Source organism: Contarinia nasturtii, unplaced genomic scaffold, assembly GCF_009176525.2.
Source record: "Contarinia nasturtii isolate CC-2019 unplaced genomic scaffold, AAFC_CNas_1.1 Cnas_scaffold_350, whole genome shotgun sequence".
Lineage (NCBI taxonomy): Eukaryota > Metazoa > Arthropoda > Insecta > Diptera > Cecidomyiidae > Contarinia > Contarinia nasturtii.
The window spans coordinates 2,062,779-2,078,062 of NW_022197705.1; the positions used below are offsets into that span (position 1 = coordinate 2,062,779).

The window sequence follows — 15,284 nt, forward strand, 5'->3', positions numbered from 1 at the left end:
TGGCATTTCGGTTTCGGCACATTTTCTTTGTACTAGTCACGATTCACGATTTTCACAACATCAACAAAAAAAATAATAATGAACGAATATTGTTCATTGATCGTACTCTACGAAATGGGATCAGATCGATAGTGAATTCGAGTTTCTGTGAGAAAACATGAAATTTCGATTCGTTTTAAATGTTTTCTGAATTCTTGCAAAATATTTCAAGTGCCAAATAGTTATCTAACATTTAACAAAAAAAACCATCGTATTGATTCATTGAAACGTAGCTAATTGGTCGCAATGCCACAATCACATTTGTTTGATCTATTTCCTGATTCATATAGCAATTGTATCAGATACGTATAACACCTTGCCACTACATTCATTGAATCATTTTATATTGCCGTAGCCATTAAGCCTTAAATGAATAAGCAAAAAAGTTATTAATTTCAAACAAAAAATTTACAATGGTGTTTGAATATAGTAATTTCTTTCCGGTTAACCGGTTTTTATTTGAAGAGATTAACCGTGATGGTTTGTTGTATGTTCAACCCGGTAACCGGATTGTACGCAGGCAAACTTCTTAATGTATATATTCTTGATTTAGAAGTGTGCGGAACATATCATATGATCTCTTTAGTGATATGCTAATTAATGACAGATCGTCACAACGTCGAAATTCGTGTATGCTCAATTGTCATTCTGTAAATAAGATTTATATTATTAATACCTTCAAAGAGTAGCTCTTCGTAGTCATTGTCAATCGAGTTGTCTTGCTTTCGTACAAACTGATTGCGTTCACAGTCGGATTCATCGCTAAATTCATTTTCATATTGCAGTTCAACGCATTCACCTTGATTATTAAATATCACACTCTCACATGACTCTAGTGAATTTGATTTTTCACCAAATTTTAATTCATTCGATTCAATGTTGCTTGTATTTTCATCTGTGCTCGCAGACACACCCGAACCATTCGCGTCAATTCTTAAAAATATTTCGGGAGCTTTAAAAAAACTACTACACGATGGTCCTTCACTAACTGGAGTTTCATTTTTGCTCAACGATTCCGACAATTCAACGCTCAAAGGAACACCACCTTCTGTTGAACTATTATTTTCAGTCAATTGATATGTATGCTCATCATATGAATCAAACTCATCGTATTCAAACAAATCCATGAGATCTGTAACGTCTTCGTCAAATGACATTTCTTCAAGTGTCTAACGGTTACACATTATTAATTGATAGGCAACTATTGTACAGGCACTTTAAATCTGTTTTTGAATCACTCTGGAATTTTGGATAATAAGAAATGGAGAAAAAGAAGCAATGCAATGAATGGGCTAAAAAGCAAGTAAGCAAATTGTGTCGTCTAAAAAGCGGCATGAGTTGGTGAGCTCAATGTGATATTATGATATTGTGCAATGCATAACACAAAACAACGAGTTCAATGCAAAATAAAAAAGTATAATGGGTTTGAAAAGATGTGAGAATTTCATTTTATAAGAAATAATTCGGTGGGAAATATCTACTGAAACGACAACATTTTCTATTCCAACAATTGGGAGGACGAAATACAGTAGAATGGCGGTGGAATTGCATGTTGTATGGACTTTTAGCATGGATTACTTTACTTTTAATTTCAGTACAACTTATTTCCTATTTTTTGTTGACTACACGTGCATATCTTTAGTTTTCGCTTCAATCAAATGGCGAATAAATTATTATGAAGGCGAAGTAATAAAGAAATATGAAGTTAATGGGCATTTTCTTCATGCAATCAAATATTATACACGATTTTTCGTTTGAATTTAAATTGCGACGTTCCGAGTACAAACATGAAATAAAAAAAACATGTTTATTCATTTTAATCAATTCGCACAGTTTATGATTTTTTCATGCTTTTTCCGGCGAACATCATTCCGTGTCATTAGTGGTACCAGTTTCTTAACCTTATTGTGTCAAACAGTGACTAAGATGAGTTCTTAGATTTTAGTAATTGAGTCGCATTCTTTATGAGCAAATGCAGTCACATTCTCGGCGAGAACATGCTTTCATACTTAATTGAGAGAAAAACAAAGGAAAATTTAAAATCTTAATTAAGACAAGATCCAAGAAATCATAACATCAAATATGAAATCACACCGAGAAATGCGCACGCAACAAGATCACATATGCAAAAAAATGTAATTCCGAATGCATTGTTTATATGCAAGACACTGCAAAAAATAACAATATAAAAGAATTTTCCATCAAAGCATTTCTAATGAATTTACACAGTAACAATGAAGGTAATTATGACGACGGTTAAAAAAAAAATCAAAATAATATAATGCAAATCATGCTCTTTGGCACAAAAAACAGTCTGGAGATACAAACAACATAATATTCGATAAAAAAAGCGTCTTGCATCGCTTTAAAGAATATCGTATCCTCATCATTGATGCATAAAATCTCAAATTGTTTTAAATGCCATCAAATCAATGCTAGTTATTTCACCAATTTTAAATGATACTCTGGAAACAATGAGAAGGAAAAGAAATAGTGAGCAAATACATTCTGCCAATCAAATGAAAATGGCAAGAGAAAGAGTTTTAAAAGTTGAAATCGTAAGCGGTTTTGCAAAGAAAATAAAATAATTGCGCTTCGTTCTTCGTTTTACTTTCTGGAGACTATGATGCAGCCGCTAATAGTGATTTAATCGCACGTTAAAACTACAATTCCCAAACGAAATCAACATTAATGATATTCATCTAAAGTTTACTCGCGCAACATGCACAATGAAATAGAAAAAAAACGTAGCCCACCTTAGATGCTATTGTTCTGATAACTGGAGGAGAAAATTGGATCGAGAGAGAGAGAGAAAATGAGTTGGGATTGTTTGTGAAATATTTTTCGTGCAACAAATCCAAAAAAGGTACAAATTAATTGAATTATTCAATTGGCCCACAAGCTAGCGGGTCAAAGAAATAAAACTTTATGTTTTCTCTTTGGTTTTGGTATAGTTCTCAATAAATAAATCTTTGAAAAGGTGAGTAAATCTTTGAAAAGGTCTTCATACAACGAATATGTAAATTGCGATTAAGAATCGAACCGTTTTTTAATGATCGAATTTACGAATTATTTGTGAAGGAAATTTGTGAAACTTAAATATTATTTGCTGTTTCGATACGTTTATGCACAACTTTTCCAAAGATGAAAGCATATAAATATACTTTGATAAATAAAGAAATCTATTGACCCGAATAGTTAAATTGGTATCTTTCACTCTTTCGTTTTAAAATATTGATTCCATTTCGTCGATGTTTTCCTCATTGCTTGGCTAAGCAATTAGGCTTAACCATACATATTTTTCAAGTGCATATTATCGCATATCTACCTCATGTACCAATGGTATGGCCCAATGTACCTCCTGAATAATTTATAATTATTATTTTTTCTTCTCGTTTGTTGTTAAAATTGACGTAATTACCGCTGGCATTTTATTATCAAAATGGCTATAATCGCCACCAGAAATTGTAAAAGTAACGATTAAACAACAATTGGTAAATTACCATTCATAACACGTAAAATTCGTTCGATGATTCTGTTGTTTTGTTTATATTCGATGCATGAGATGGTTAAAAGAAAAATAACACAGACATTTACTGAAAGAAAAGTTGTATTTTCCGATAAAAGCAAAAATGGTGTCAAGCGCTGGGCTTTGATCGCAAAACAAGAGCGAAAAACAAAAAAGAAGATCATGGGATTGAATGTTATCAACGAAACTTGATAGGTGTTTGATTTGGGAGCAATTAGAAATGATACGCAATGTGATTTCAATTTAAAGTGCTAAACATTGGTAGCACCGCAAAACCGAAATTTATTAAACCGTGCAAAGAACTACACATCGGTTTTTATGCGTAACGTTTTTATGGAAAGCCACAAAAAACGCAATTTCTCTCTCTCTCTCTCCCTCTCATTCGTTCGTTTTTGGTGTGGATGAGAAAAAAAGTTACAACGCACATTTACGTTTTACCACAGAATCAGTCTATTTGCGTTCAAACATAGTAAACAGTGGATCTGCGTGCATTAAATTTCTTGGCATTAACAGTGCTTCATTCAGATATACATTTATCCACGACACGATTCATTCGATTTGAATTTTGAACAAAGTATAGAGTACACTTTTGCTCACTCTGCAATGAACGTAAGAAGAAAAATTGTGTTGAACATATTTATCGGCGCAATTTGCGCTCGTTCCGCATGAATCAAAACAAATACGAGAAATGAAAAAAAAATAATCTTCAATTATTTTACGATTTCCCGAAGTGTGCGCAATGCGAATTGATGTGCAATAATTGATTTTTATCGACAGTGTATCAACTATCTATGTACCATTTGGCTCATCTGCTTTTAAAAATAGATGAACAGCATCGTAACGCACCGATGTTCGTATATTGCGATTACTATTAATCAAAGCAATCAGACTTAAAACGGAGTGTACTTTGTTTTGCCCCGAAGCCAAATACCATGCACTGATTTGTTGTTGGGCAGCTGCACATTGTGAAAATTGCTCGCAAAGAGGGTAGGGAAAAATGTAAATCTATTTGTGTGACGGTCCACAAAGTTTACCCACTGCGGTACATGTGTAAAAGTGTTTGTCGATACATTGCATCGAACTAATGAATAGCGCTAAGGTATTTGAACTACATTAGTATTTTGATGTGCATTATTATTATTTTTTGTTGTTGCGATTGCTATTTGCCGGGGCAATTGGCGTGAAGAGAACAACATTTAATTTTATATGCTATGCTCGGTTAGTTTGCTGCTTCTTCGATTTTTTGAAGACAATATTGGATTTGTTCATGCTATTTATAACTATATCAAATGTGCACTATCGACGAAGACCCGATCGCCGATAAAGAAACAAAAAACCAGCATTCTAATTCGATGAAACTTTCACATTTGAAGAAGTATTTGCATTAAAACAAAATTCGCATGATTTTATCGAATCTCATTTGTCTGTCGAACTTTTCAAAAACGAATACATTGAGTGGCGTATACGCTTAGTTTAACACGACCTTGAGCAGTTCATATACTTTGCTGATGCTTGCTATTTTGTAATAAACAATCGTATAGAGCAAAACATTGAATAATTCGCAAAAAGGCAATAAACTGCGGATTATTATCGACGTACTAGATAGTCGTAAAAAACACAAGCTCGGCGCATTTAATGATATATCATTACAATCAAGCTGATCGTTTGTCTAATCAAAATGACTACAAGAGACTACCACTTTTTTATTGTCTTTTCCAATCGAAAAATTGCAAAAATCTCCATCTACAGACGATTTGTTGTCTAACACATTTTAACTCACATCACCACGAACATTATAATGTAATTAAGTCAAAACAATGTCTGTCATGTGTCTCTCGACTACACACAAAACAGTTGCCGAATATATTCCAGAGTTCTTTTCATGTATACATTTTTGAATTTTTGAATCATGTGACGATACTGTCATCATCGTTGTTCTAAAACACAAACGAAACTCGCCCTGATTGGTTGAATGACACAATTCGCCAATTAAATGAACACATTTTGCATTTAAAATGAGGCATTTTACGAATCAATGATGTGCTAATTTAATTCGAAGCATCTATGATATCAGAGAGATTAAAATAAATGTTATGATAAAAAAAAATACTGAATTTACTTACAAAACAAAAAAGAAACAAAAAAACAAAATGGAACAAATTAAAAACTAAGCAGCAAATATATTCAGCGTAAAGCAACTATGTACATCACAAGCTTCCCACATTTAATCGATATGGATTATTCTTTCTTTATCACCGCGATTGATACACGAGACTAGTTTTTCTTTTTGTTTTCGTTTCTTAAGTCGAATTTTCAAGGATTTTCACATTCATCACAAAAATTCCATTTACTTTTCGAGTCTTTACGGCGCAAACATCTTTTTTTCTTCGAAGTTTTTGGAATCTCCCTCCAAAATTTTTCTTCTGCAATTACATCTTTTGCACAATTTTCGACTGATTTTTTTTTATTTTTGTTATTCACTCATATGACTGGATTAAGACTTTTGCATTTTGTATATATGCACAATAACTTCACAATGAAAACTTGGATAGTACGGTTTTTGTTCGATTGAAGAAAAAAAATACTTGCACAAAAACGAACTTTGGATTTATCGAATAGGAAAATTTTATAAAAAATACAAAAAAATATTGTAATTTTTATTATTGACTGTATAACTTGAATATTGTTCAAGCCAAAGAATTAAGAGAGAAAAAATATACTATCAAAACACGCATTACTCATTTGACTGACGTTTGTGTATTCGGTATGAAAAGAAACACTAAACGGCGTATGAGTTTGTATTGTGCAGCTGTGTGTATATGGGAGTACCAATTGAAGTTTCCATTTTTAGTACTAGTGTTGTGGCATCACTTTTTAACAGACAATTTTCAGAAGCTTCGCGGCGACGCAGCGCCATCTGTGTGAAATTTTTCGAATTTACTTGAAACAACTTATTTTTTTTTTACAAATAATGAAAAAAATTGTGTTATGCAATCGAGATTATTCTTTTACTTTTCGAATTAATCTTCTATCTAATCTATTATTTATACGTAAAATTTGGTTGTGCAACACATACTTTAATATTTATTTTTGTGTAAATAAAACACTTTTTCAAACAGAAATGCGGTAACTGTAAATATTTGTTTGGATAAACATTTGAATAAAGTCCAAATATAATTCAATATTTATCGAAATTTTAAAAAGACAATTATAGGCGTGAGTGACCATATGTGCATATATGGAATGTCCGTCTTTATGAAGATCTTATTCATTACAGATTTTCTTCAAAAACATTTCAATGGTTCTGGTAAAATATTTATCGAGTGCCGGATGTGAATTAATTCCTTTCATTGTGCCTTCGAGTCATTGACATTGAGAAGCCAAAAGAATGAAATCCGCGCTGTAAAACCGGGCTCTCATCAATTTATATGTGCATATGACCACAATTGCAGCAATAGAAAAGAGCTAAAGTATTGCTTTTATTCCAACATTTATTAGGTGCGAACAAAATACCGATGGATTGAATGTGTATTACATAAACATAACTTTAAATTTATGGCCGGTGTTTTAAGTGTACGTCGTTGTTGGTTTCAATCCATAAGAAGCATTAGAATTTTTTTTTATAATCGTACTAACATTTAAACCTCAGGAAATAATGTAATGCAGCTTTTCTCGCAGTTTGCAAGAAAGAAGAGTATTTATGAAACATGTTTTCTCCAAGTGAAATGGTTGATAATAAATAACATACAGACAGGAAACATTTAAGATTGCACACACAAGCAGTTTCTATGGCTGATGAAATTAAAATGTAGTGACATTGATCCACGTTGGAGCCTATAATAAGTCGATTCTATATTTGTCGCTGTATATCATTCAGTAACAATACAGATGCAGCTGTATTTATCGAAGCACACGTCGATGAAATGTGTTTAATGACAACGATGTGGCAAGTGGCTCGTTAATACTTGAAGAAGAAAAAAAAACACGAAATGTGATTTCAGTCGATGAAAAAGTGGTTCTGTAATATTTTTATGAATGCAAAATTTCATTTAAATTATGCAGTCATTCAATTACATATTCAGACCAATTAATAAAAAACATGTGAAAAGTCCGGTGTTATTTCGACTGACGGTTCATTAAGTATTTTCTGAACGAATTTTTTTAAAAGCGAAATTCAGGAAGATCGTTGTTCTCCTTGTATTTTCATAGAAATTGGTGTAATCCATTGGCATTAATCGTTGCAAAGCGCAACATAACCAATTATAAAATATTTTCCGATTAGAAATTAAATTAGTGCGTGCGTTTATTCAAGCTTATATTTCATATTTTTCCGGATTTGTATAATAAACGAGTGGCGTGCGTCACACGAGCGATTTTTTTTTTTCACTTACGAATTAATTCATGCACACATTTTCCATAAATTGGCCATTTCTTGGTTTGGTTTCGGTTTGTTGCGCAAGTCAACACTCAACTGATTTTATTTTTGCATAACATTAGACTTTTAAATTTTCTTTTTAAACAGAAAATAAAATAAAGAGTTTGGAAAAACTCAGGCACGTTACAATAATTTTCAACCTTTGGTATGTCGAAGGTAGTACCATCAAACTTCTTCGAACGAATTTATATGAAATGACCTTGAATTTTGTAAGTTTCATACATGTCATAGCCTTTCGAACCAAATCAGGGATACCAGACACACTGCTCTTTGCCATAAAAATATTTTATATATATGACTCTATATTATTCTCGTTAAATCTTTAAGGTATAAAGTCGTAACATAGACTATAAGCATATTTATTTGAAAAAGGAGCGAAATAACGAATTTTCCGTTTTATTCGTTCTTATTTTCGATTATTTTTATTATGAACTTTGCATGGTGAATTTTTTCATTGAGAACAATTCGTGAGAACATACTATCGATTTACTGCTAGAAGCGATCGTTTTCGAAATGGCAATCGATTGATAACATGAAATCGTCTGGTTTCACGAAATTCAATGAATATATGTGTCACGTTTTTTTAACTTTTTTTTCTACACATATGTCACAAATGAGTATTTCGGAAATTGCCAAAAGATATACCAAAGAAATTTCCAACCACCATTAACGTTCTATAATAAATGAAAACCATTGATGAGAAAGAGTCCAATCATGCATCGACCATTTGGTTCTCTTAATTGTTCACAGCAATTATCGAAGAATCGTAAAGAATTTCATCAAAGCAATGACAAATCGTGTGGAAAATGTGTGGTTTTTATATTTTGTAGTGCGATCGTGCACCATTAAAAAAAATCTATATCAAATGTATGAGCAATTTTTTATTCGATTCATAAAATGAATTGTTTATTTTTTATATATTCAGATATTCTTTGGTGCTTCACAACAAAGAAAGTTTCTTTTTCTTGTTTTGTCATTTCATGCGCTTCACAAAAGACTATGTTATAATTGTAGCTTATTATATTCGTTTCGGGTCATCTTTTGATGTAGTTCTTATTTCATATTTTGTGAAGCCAAAAAAGTTTCATTTGCAATAACCGTTACATATTAAATCGTGCTTACAGCTATTTGGATGGCAAACAATCGATTAACATGGAATACGAAAAAAAGATGTGTTTTTTTTTTGTTTTGTTCACACAGGAACTGATTATAATATGTAATGGCCGTCAATTAGAAGACTTTGAATGAGAATTCGTCGTTATCATCATGCCTCAAACATTCCTTCAAGTCAATAAGTAATGCACGGGTCTTCAAAAATGTTCGTCTTGTCTCTTTCTCCTGGCATGCAACATACTGGTCAATGATGCCCGATATCTGCGTTCTATGCTGAACATGCAACAAGTCAATTGCCGAGCTTGAACTGGTCAACTATATAAATTTGGCGATACACACATTTCATGAGTAATAATAACGATTTGTAAACGGAATGGTATACTAACTTTCATTGGAAGTTGATAAAATACTTCGACAGATGTTTTCGATCGTTTCATAGCACGGTTTATTGCTCGAATGCTTGTTTCCATTGAATTTGCCATCGGCGTAATAGTTTCTTTAATGTAATTCGAAAATTCTTCACCTGTATTGTTGACACATAAATGAACACTTTCGAAAAAATGTTCGACAACCCCATCTAAATTCGTGGCAACGGTGCAAGCACATTTAAGATGTGCTTCATTTTGTGATTGAATTATCGTTTCGAAGAGTTGAAGAATTTTTGCCAAACGAATACACGACGATTTATGCGCTTCGAATTGATCGTGATCGATTTTTTGCACAGCATCCCCGATAAAATACTGAAAACCTTGATTTATGTAATTCACTGTGTCAAGCATATCAACGAGCTGATTGTGATAGGACAATAAAAATGATGGTAAATTCTCAATTGCGGAACTCAAACGTGTATTATAACTGGTGACGATTGTATTGGTAATGTACAAATCTTTTTCCAGCCGATCATTCAATATTCTCGGATTTTTACGAATTTTCTTCGATATATTCATCACACGTTCATGATTAACACCAATTAAATCATTCAACGATTTCCATGAGGAACATGACAAATTTTCATCGACTTCATTTTCCTCGTCATCGTCATCTGAACGGAGAAGTGACTCGAACGAAGTGAACTCATTGATATCATCGTCGCCTTCATTTCGGAACTCATTGAACAGACCGTCCATCAATTGGTAAAATCTTGAATATCCTACTCTTACTGCGCGATATTGAAATAAATCGATTCGTGATATCACAAACCAATATAGCACGGAAACTGCTATTATAATTACTCCGGCAAATATATAGACGAATCGCATTGTTTTAAAAATGTTTTTTTTTTTTTTTTCGAATGAAAATTTTGAAAGGATTTATTGAAAACTCAAACTTATTTCCTTTGTAAAAACTTATTATTGAAAATCAAAGAAGAGAGCGCACAATATCGATCGGCTAACCTGACACTCTCTTCAAATGATGTACGACGAATGTATGACATATTTTTTTTTATTGAAAATGTTTTAGCCTCATACAGACAATGTAAACAAAACGTTTATATTATTTTTATCTTTGTTTTGCAATATTTTGCGTATGTATTAATGAACAATACTTTAAGAATAATTTGATGTCAGTATTCTACGCTATTTACTGGAAAATATAAAGCAACCATTGAATAGGCGACTGAGTTTGTGTGCGATACAGAATACAATGATATCCGTTCGGTTGACGAGCACATTTTTTCTATCTGGAATGCATGAATTTCGAGCGATGTCTTGAAAGAAGTGTACAAGTGTATGTCAATTGTTATCAATTCATTGCGATAAGATCCGAAGACGAATGTACTTGGAGCGTCACAGTTTTTGATCGAACGAAATGAAAATGAGTTTCATTTTCAATCAACTCCAAACGATTCAGAGCGAATAGGAGCCAAAAGCGCTACATGTAATTTGCGAAAACAAAAAATCGACTTTCATTTCGGACTCTTACATTTCTTCGACACTGTCAATTATTCTGTAACTCGACAGAATGCACGTAAGACAATAATTCTAATTATTAGCTGGGTTGAACTTAATATCGTGAGACTGATCCAATTTCAATTGTAAAAAGACTGAATAGTTTCACTAGCAAAAATTTCCTAAGCATTTTGCATAATTTAACAAAAAAACATTCAATACATGTTATGAATTTGACTATTGTTAGTCTTTGTTTTCTTTCTGAGCGCAAAAAAAAATATATACAGCATCAATTCAACGTTCGAAAAAAAATGTTATTCTGCATGTCTTTTTCTTGTTATCTTTCGGAGATAATTGGCTGTGGTATTATTCTATTAAGATATTGGCAGACAAAGAATGAGCATATATTAGAAATAATTAGACGGTAATATTACATTATTATACTCTGTTGAACAATATCGGCATTGTTTTGTTTACTCTCTTTCGTTGAGCACACGCTTGTTTTTACACACTTGCCGTGTGTCTGTGTGTTTAGAGTATTAGCTCATTGCGTACTGAAGAAATGTGGAGAAAAGAAAATGAAGTAAAAAAAACACACAATCGACTCGACTCAAAGTAAAATATGAATTTATGGAAATTTAATTTCCAATCTATTGCCGAATGTAGCAGGTATTCCGTTTGTTCGAACGGAATAGTTTTTTTCTTCTGTTTACTATATTTGGTTATGCAACTGTGTCAGATATAATGTATTCGAAGTACAATACTGTGACCAGATGCGCATTAGAACTCATTTATGCTCAAACGATTGAAAGAAATGCGACCAATCTAACTGGAACAATAGCGGATTAATTGAATTTATTCCGGAGCAATTACGAGGTATAAAATCGGAATTAAAATCGGAGTTTTACCTTGATCCAATCGAAGATTGCGTCGAACTCGAATATAAAGTTGACCATTACGTTTGGCCACATGATAGATGTATTCATTTGAATTTGCGCCATCACTGCAACTATCTTGTTGATAAAGTTCCTCTATCAAGGATGAGTCGCACGGTGTGCACGTCGATTCTCTTTCATCTACAGCATTTTCTTTGTGACCATCTTCAAAATCTTCTTTCAACCACATTGAACGAAGACGATCCATTGCTTCCAATTCCAGTTCCAAATGACTGGGAGATTCATCGTCGTTGGTATTCCAACCGTACATGTCATTCATTGAACTGTTAACCAAATCATTAACAGAATGAAGACTTCCGTCGTCACTTATAATCGGTATGTCAATATAATTATCATTTTGTATTGCCAGATTTTTGCTATACATCAATAGAATTTCGATTTGTTTCTGGCTTATTCTCAGCTGTTTGTTTTTGTTTAAGTGCTTTTCAAGCACACTGAAGGTGTTGTGAAAACCACAACTGGAGTCGGCTGGTGTTGCAGTTATTGACCGGTTAAAATCAATACTTTGATCGTGAAGTTGATGTTTTGATTGTAAACTGAATGAGTGCTCTTCATCAATCGGTCCACCGATGAAATCATCAAATGAGCATGCAGACGGAGTGTTATGATCGACTTCATCGGTTGTACCAAATTTTGTTGAATTCATGTTGCTCGATTGAATCGAATCAGTTGTCAGACGCTTTGTAAATAGTGTGTGATATTCATCTTGATCATCGATTTTCGGCGAATTCGAAGGAGGCGGTGGTGATTCGGATGATGATTTCAAACTTAATGCAGCTGATATTTTATTCATAATATTTGTGGTCATTGTTTATGCGATATTTTTGTGAGTGTACTAAAGATTGTTCGAACATATTTTTGGTGATTTTTTTTTTGTGCTCACTTCACTCGAGAATTTTTTTTAGCTACCAAGTATTCGTTTGTTTAAAATATCTAAAATAAATATTGAAGATGAACCATTTTATTGTTGGTGTGCATGAACATTTGCAATCGCAACAGGACAGTATCATAATGGACTCTTTTAATTTGAAGAATTTGTGTCGTTCGCTTTGTTGATCTCACTAGTCTCTATTTTCTCTTACTCACTCTTACACTCTCTCGATGTCTCTCTTTTTGATTTAAAAATAAATAGCGGAACCTCACACTGTCTTTGATCAAGTCGAAGAAGAAAAAAATTCAACAAACAAAATGTTGAGCATTGCAAAACATTTTCACAACAATCGCTGTCATTTCAAAGGCTACTAAGTGATATTGTGTTATAGTTTACTATGATACAAAATCAATAAATCCTATTATAACGCTGAAATTATCGTTTGCTCCAAAAATGGTTGGATTTTGAATAAATAATAGATAACTATCAATTAACACGATTGATACAAGCTGTAAACACTTCCAGCCAACACATAAACACTTCTTTATTTAATATTTATATATATTTTTCATCTTTATGTTGTTCCTAATACTCACTTCAGTGTATTGAACGAAACAAGCTACAGCGATGCGCCGACAGAAAGTGTATTTAAGTGGTGTTTAAAAGCAATGAAATACGAGTAATAAATAGAGAGTAAAAAAGCGATTTCCTAATCAAATCAATTTGATAATCAAACGAAAAATTAATTTCTAGCCTATCAAAGTTGATGTTTAAATGAAAAAGAAACAAACAATCATGAATAGAATGTAATCGAGAGCGGTAATTGATGTGAATGTATTCATTGTAATTCTTAAACCTTTTTTTATTTCATATACTTCAACAAGACACGCATGTAATAATAAATAATTCGTCATTTAGTGGGAAAAAAAGTGAGATAGAGAGAGAGGCATCGCATGCATTCTACTTTTAAAATGTCTGTGAACATAACCAAAAAAAAAACTAAACTTCGCAACTTTCGGCAAAAAAAATAATGTTGTATTTTAACGTAACGTCTTCGATTGTGTGGAATTTAGTAAAAATCGAATCGAGCTTTTATTTTTATATTATTTTCCGATTGAAAACAAAAAATGCGATTTCGTATTGTAAGATTTAGTGAAACGAAACGAAAAAGGCATAGAAGAATGTGCAGATGTTTATTTAAAGCTGAGCCAACGCATTTCCCGTTGATTTCATTGATTAAATCGGATAAACAAAAAAAAAAAAGAAAAATTGCCAATAATTTTTGAAAGGCAGTGCAATGTGAATCAATGACTTTCTTCTATGAACGAAAAAATAAACAAAAAAACTGTGTAATCAGAGAGTGTACTACGATACGGTGTTGTGAAACTGACACAAAACGTTCATGCACTATCCAATCGTAGAGTGCGTGAGCAAACTACGACGATTAAAACCGAACAAAATGCTCAACACTTGTTAATCAAAACAATAATAAATTGGTACGCGAGTCCGTTATTAAAACACATAGCATCAAAATTTGTATGCATTGAGTCATTCACTGGCAATTTGCAAGTATGTGTTTGTGACATTGACACAAGCTGACGGCTGTCACAAAGATTTTTTTCTTTCTACCGCATTTCACATGAATTTTTTAGTCCGAAAATTCAGTGTATGCTTTTTGTTTACCATCAATTCACAGATAATGTTTTTGTAATATTAATTGCTCTTTCAACGAATTGCTATCATCTGATTAAATATCAACAGTTTTTTCAACGTTGTGATTTGATTTTTTTTTCACAGTTGGAAAAATCAACACACGTAAAAAGGATCACACAAACACTGAATAAAAATAGTTTTTGAATTGGTATTAGTCACTGAATTATTTTAAAAAAAACGAAATGCGATGAATTAAATCACGTGAAAACCCATATTTTCATATTCTAAAAATAATTGTGACCTACACTCAATGCGACCGACATGAACGGCGTCTAGCGCAGAACTAAGCGTAACCAAAACCAAAACTTATTATATTTGTTCTTCATATTCCACAGTCGTATGGTTGGGTTCGTATCAGTTCGCATTCATACAAATGCCGAAGCATACACAGCAGCAACACTGCGAAAACGACTGCAAGTGTATTGAACGGCGATCGAGCATATGCTTGTGTATCACAATCGTGAACATGATTTTGTGTGTGCAACTTTTGCTGATATTACACTCTTTCGCTCGAAATATAATATTTCAAATAAACGGCAAAAACTCTTTTGCGGTAGCGGTTGCCCAGTGGACACTGTCTAATCCAAGTAATGGATTGACAAACACTTATCAACATAATAAACATATTTGTTGCTCATTCATTCTTTCTTTGCATAGAGAATCACGCCTTTCAGATGGGAATAAAGTAATGTGTTTATATTTCAGGTGAAAAACAAACTTTTAACTGAAACCACATCAA

General features: G+C 32.6%; 2 protein-coding genes across 8 annotated transcripts in view; both read right to left on the bottom strand.

Annotated features, from left to right (window-relative positions):
- Positions 1-15,284, bottom strand: part of LOC116338305 (trafficking kinesin-binding protein milt) — a 37,424-nt gene that overhangs the window by 7,195 nt on the left and 14,945 nt on the right. Inside the window, exons 1-2 of one of the 7 annotated variants that reach the window (XM_031763449.1) lie at positions 14,791-14,858; positions 11,914-12,894 (exon numbers count right to left, since the gene is read on the bottom strand). The exons of 2 other annotated variants lie outside the window; for them this stretch is intronic. In XM_031763449.1, coding sequence (XP_031619309.1) covers positions 11,914-12,769 — 856 coding nt within the window. In that variant the 5' untranslated portion in view covers positions 12,770-12,894; positions 14,791-14,858. Of the gene's footprint in view, positions 1-715; positions 1,219-5,691; positions 5,897-11,913; positions 13,208-14,515; positions 14,647-14,790; positions 14,859-15,284 lie in introns of those variants that run through there. 4 more of the 7 variants (XM_031763448.1, XM_031763447.1, XM_031763454.1 and 1 more) reach the window with 4 other exon arrangements.
- On the bottom strand, positions 8,865-11,830 carry LOC116338306. Its single transcript, XM_031763457.1, has 2 exons — positions 9,503-11,830; positions 8,865-9,431 (listed from the first exon to the last, which is right to left on the bottom strand). Exons 1-2 carry the CDS (start codon positions 10,373-10,375, stop codon positions 9,234-9,236), a joined length of 1,071 nt encoding a protein of 356 aa, XP_031619317.1. The 5' UTR covers positions 10,376-11,830; the 3' UTR covers positions 8,865-9,233.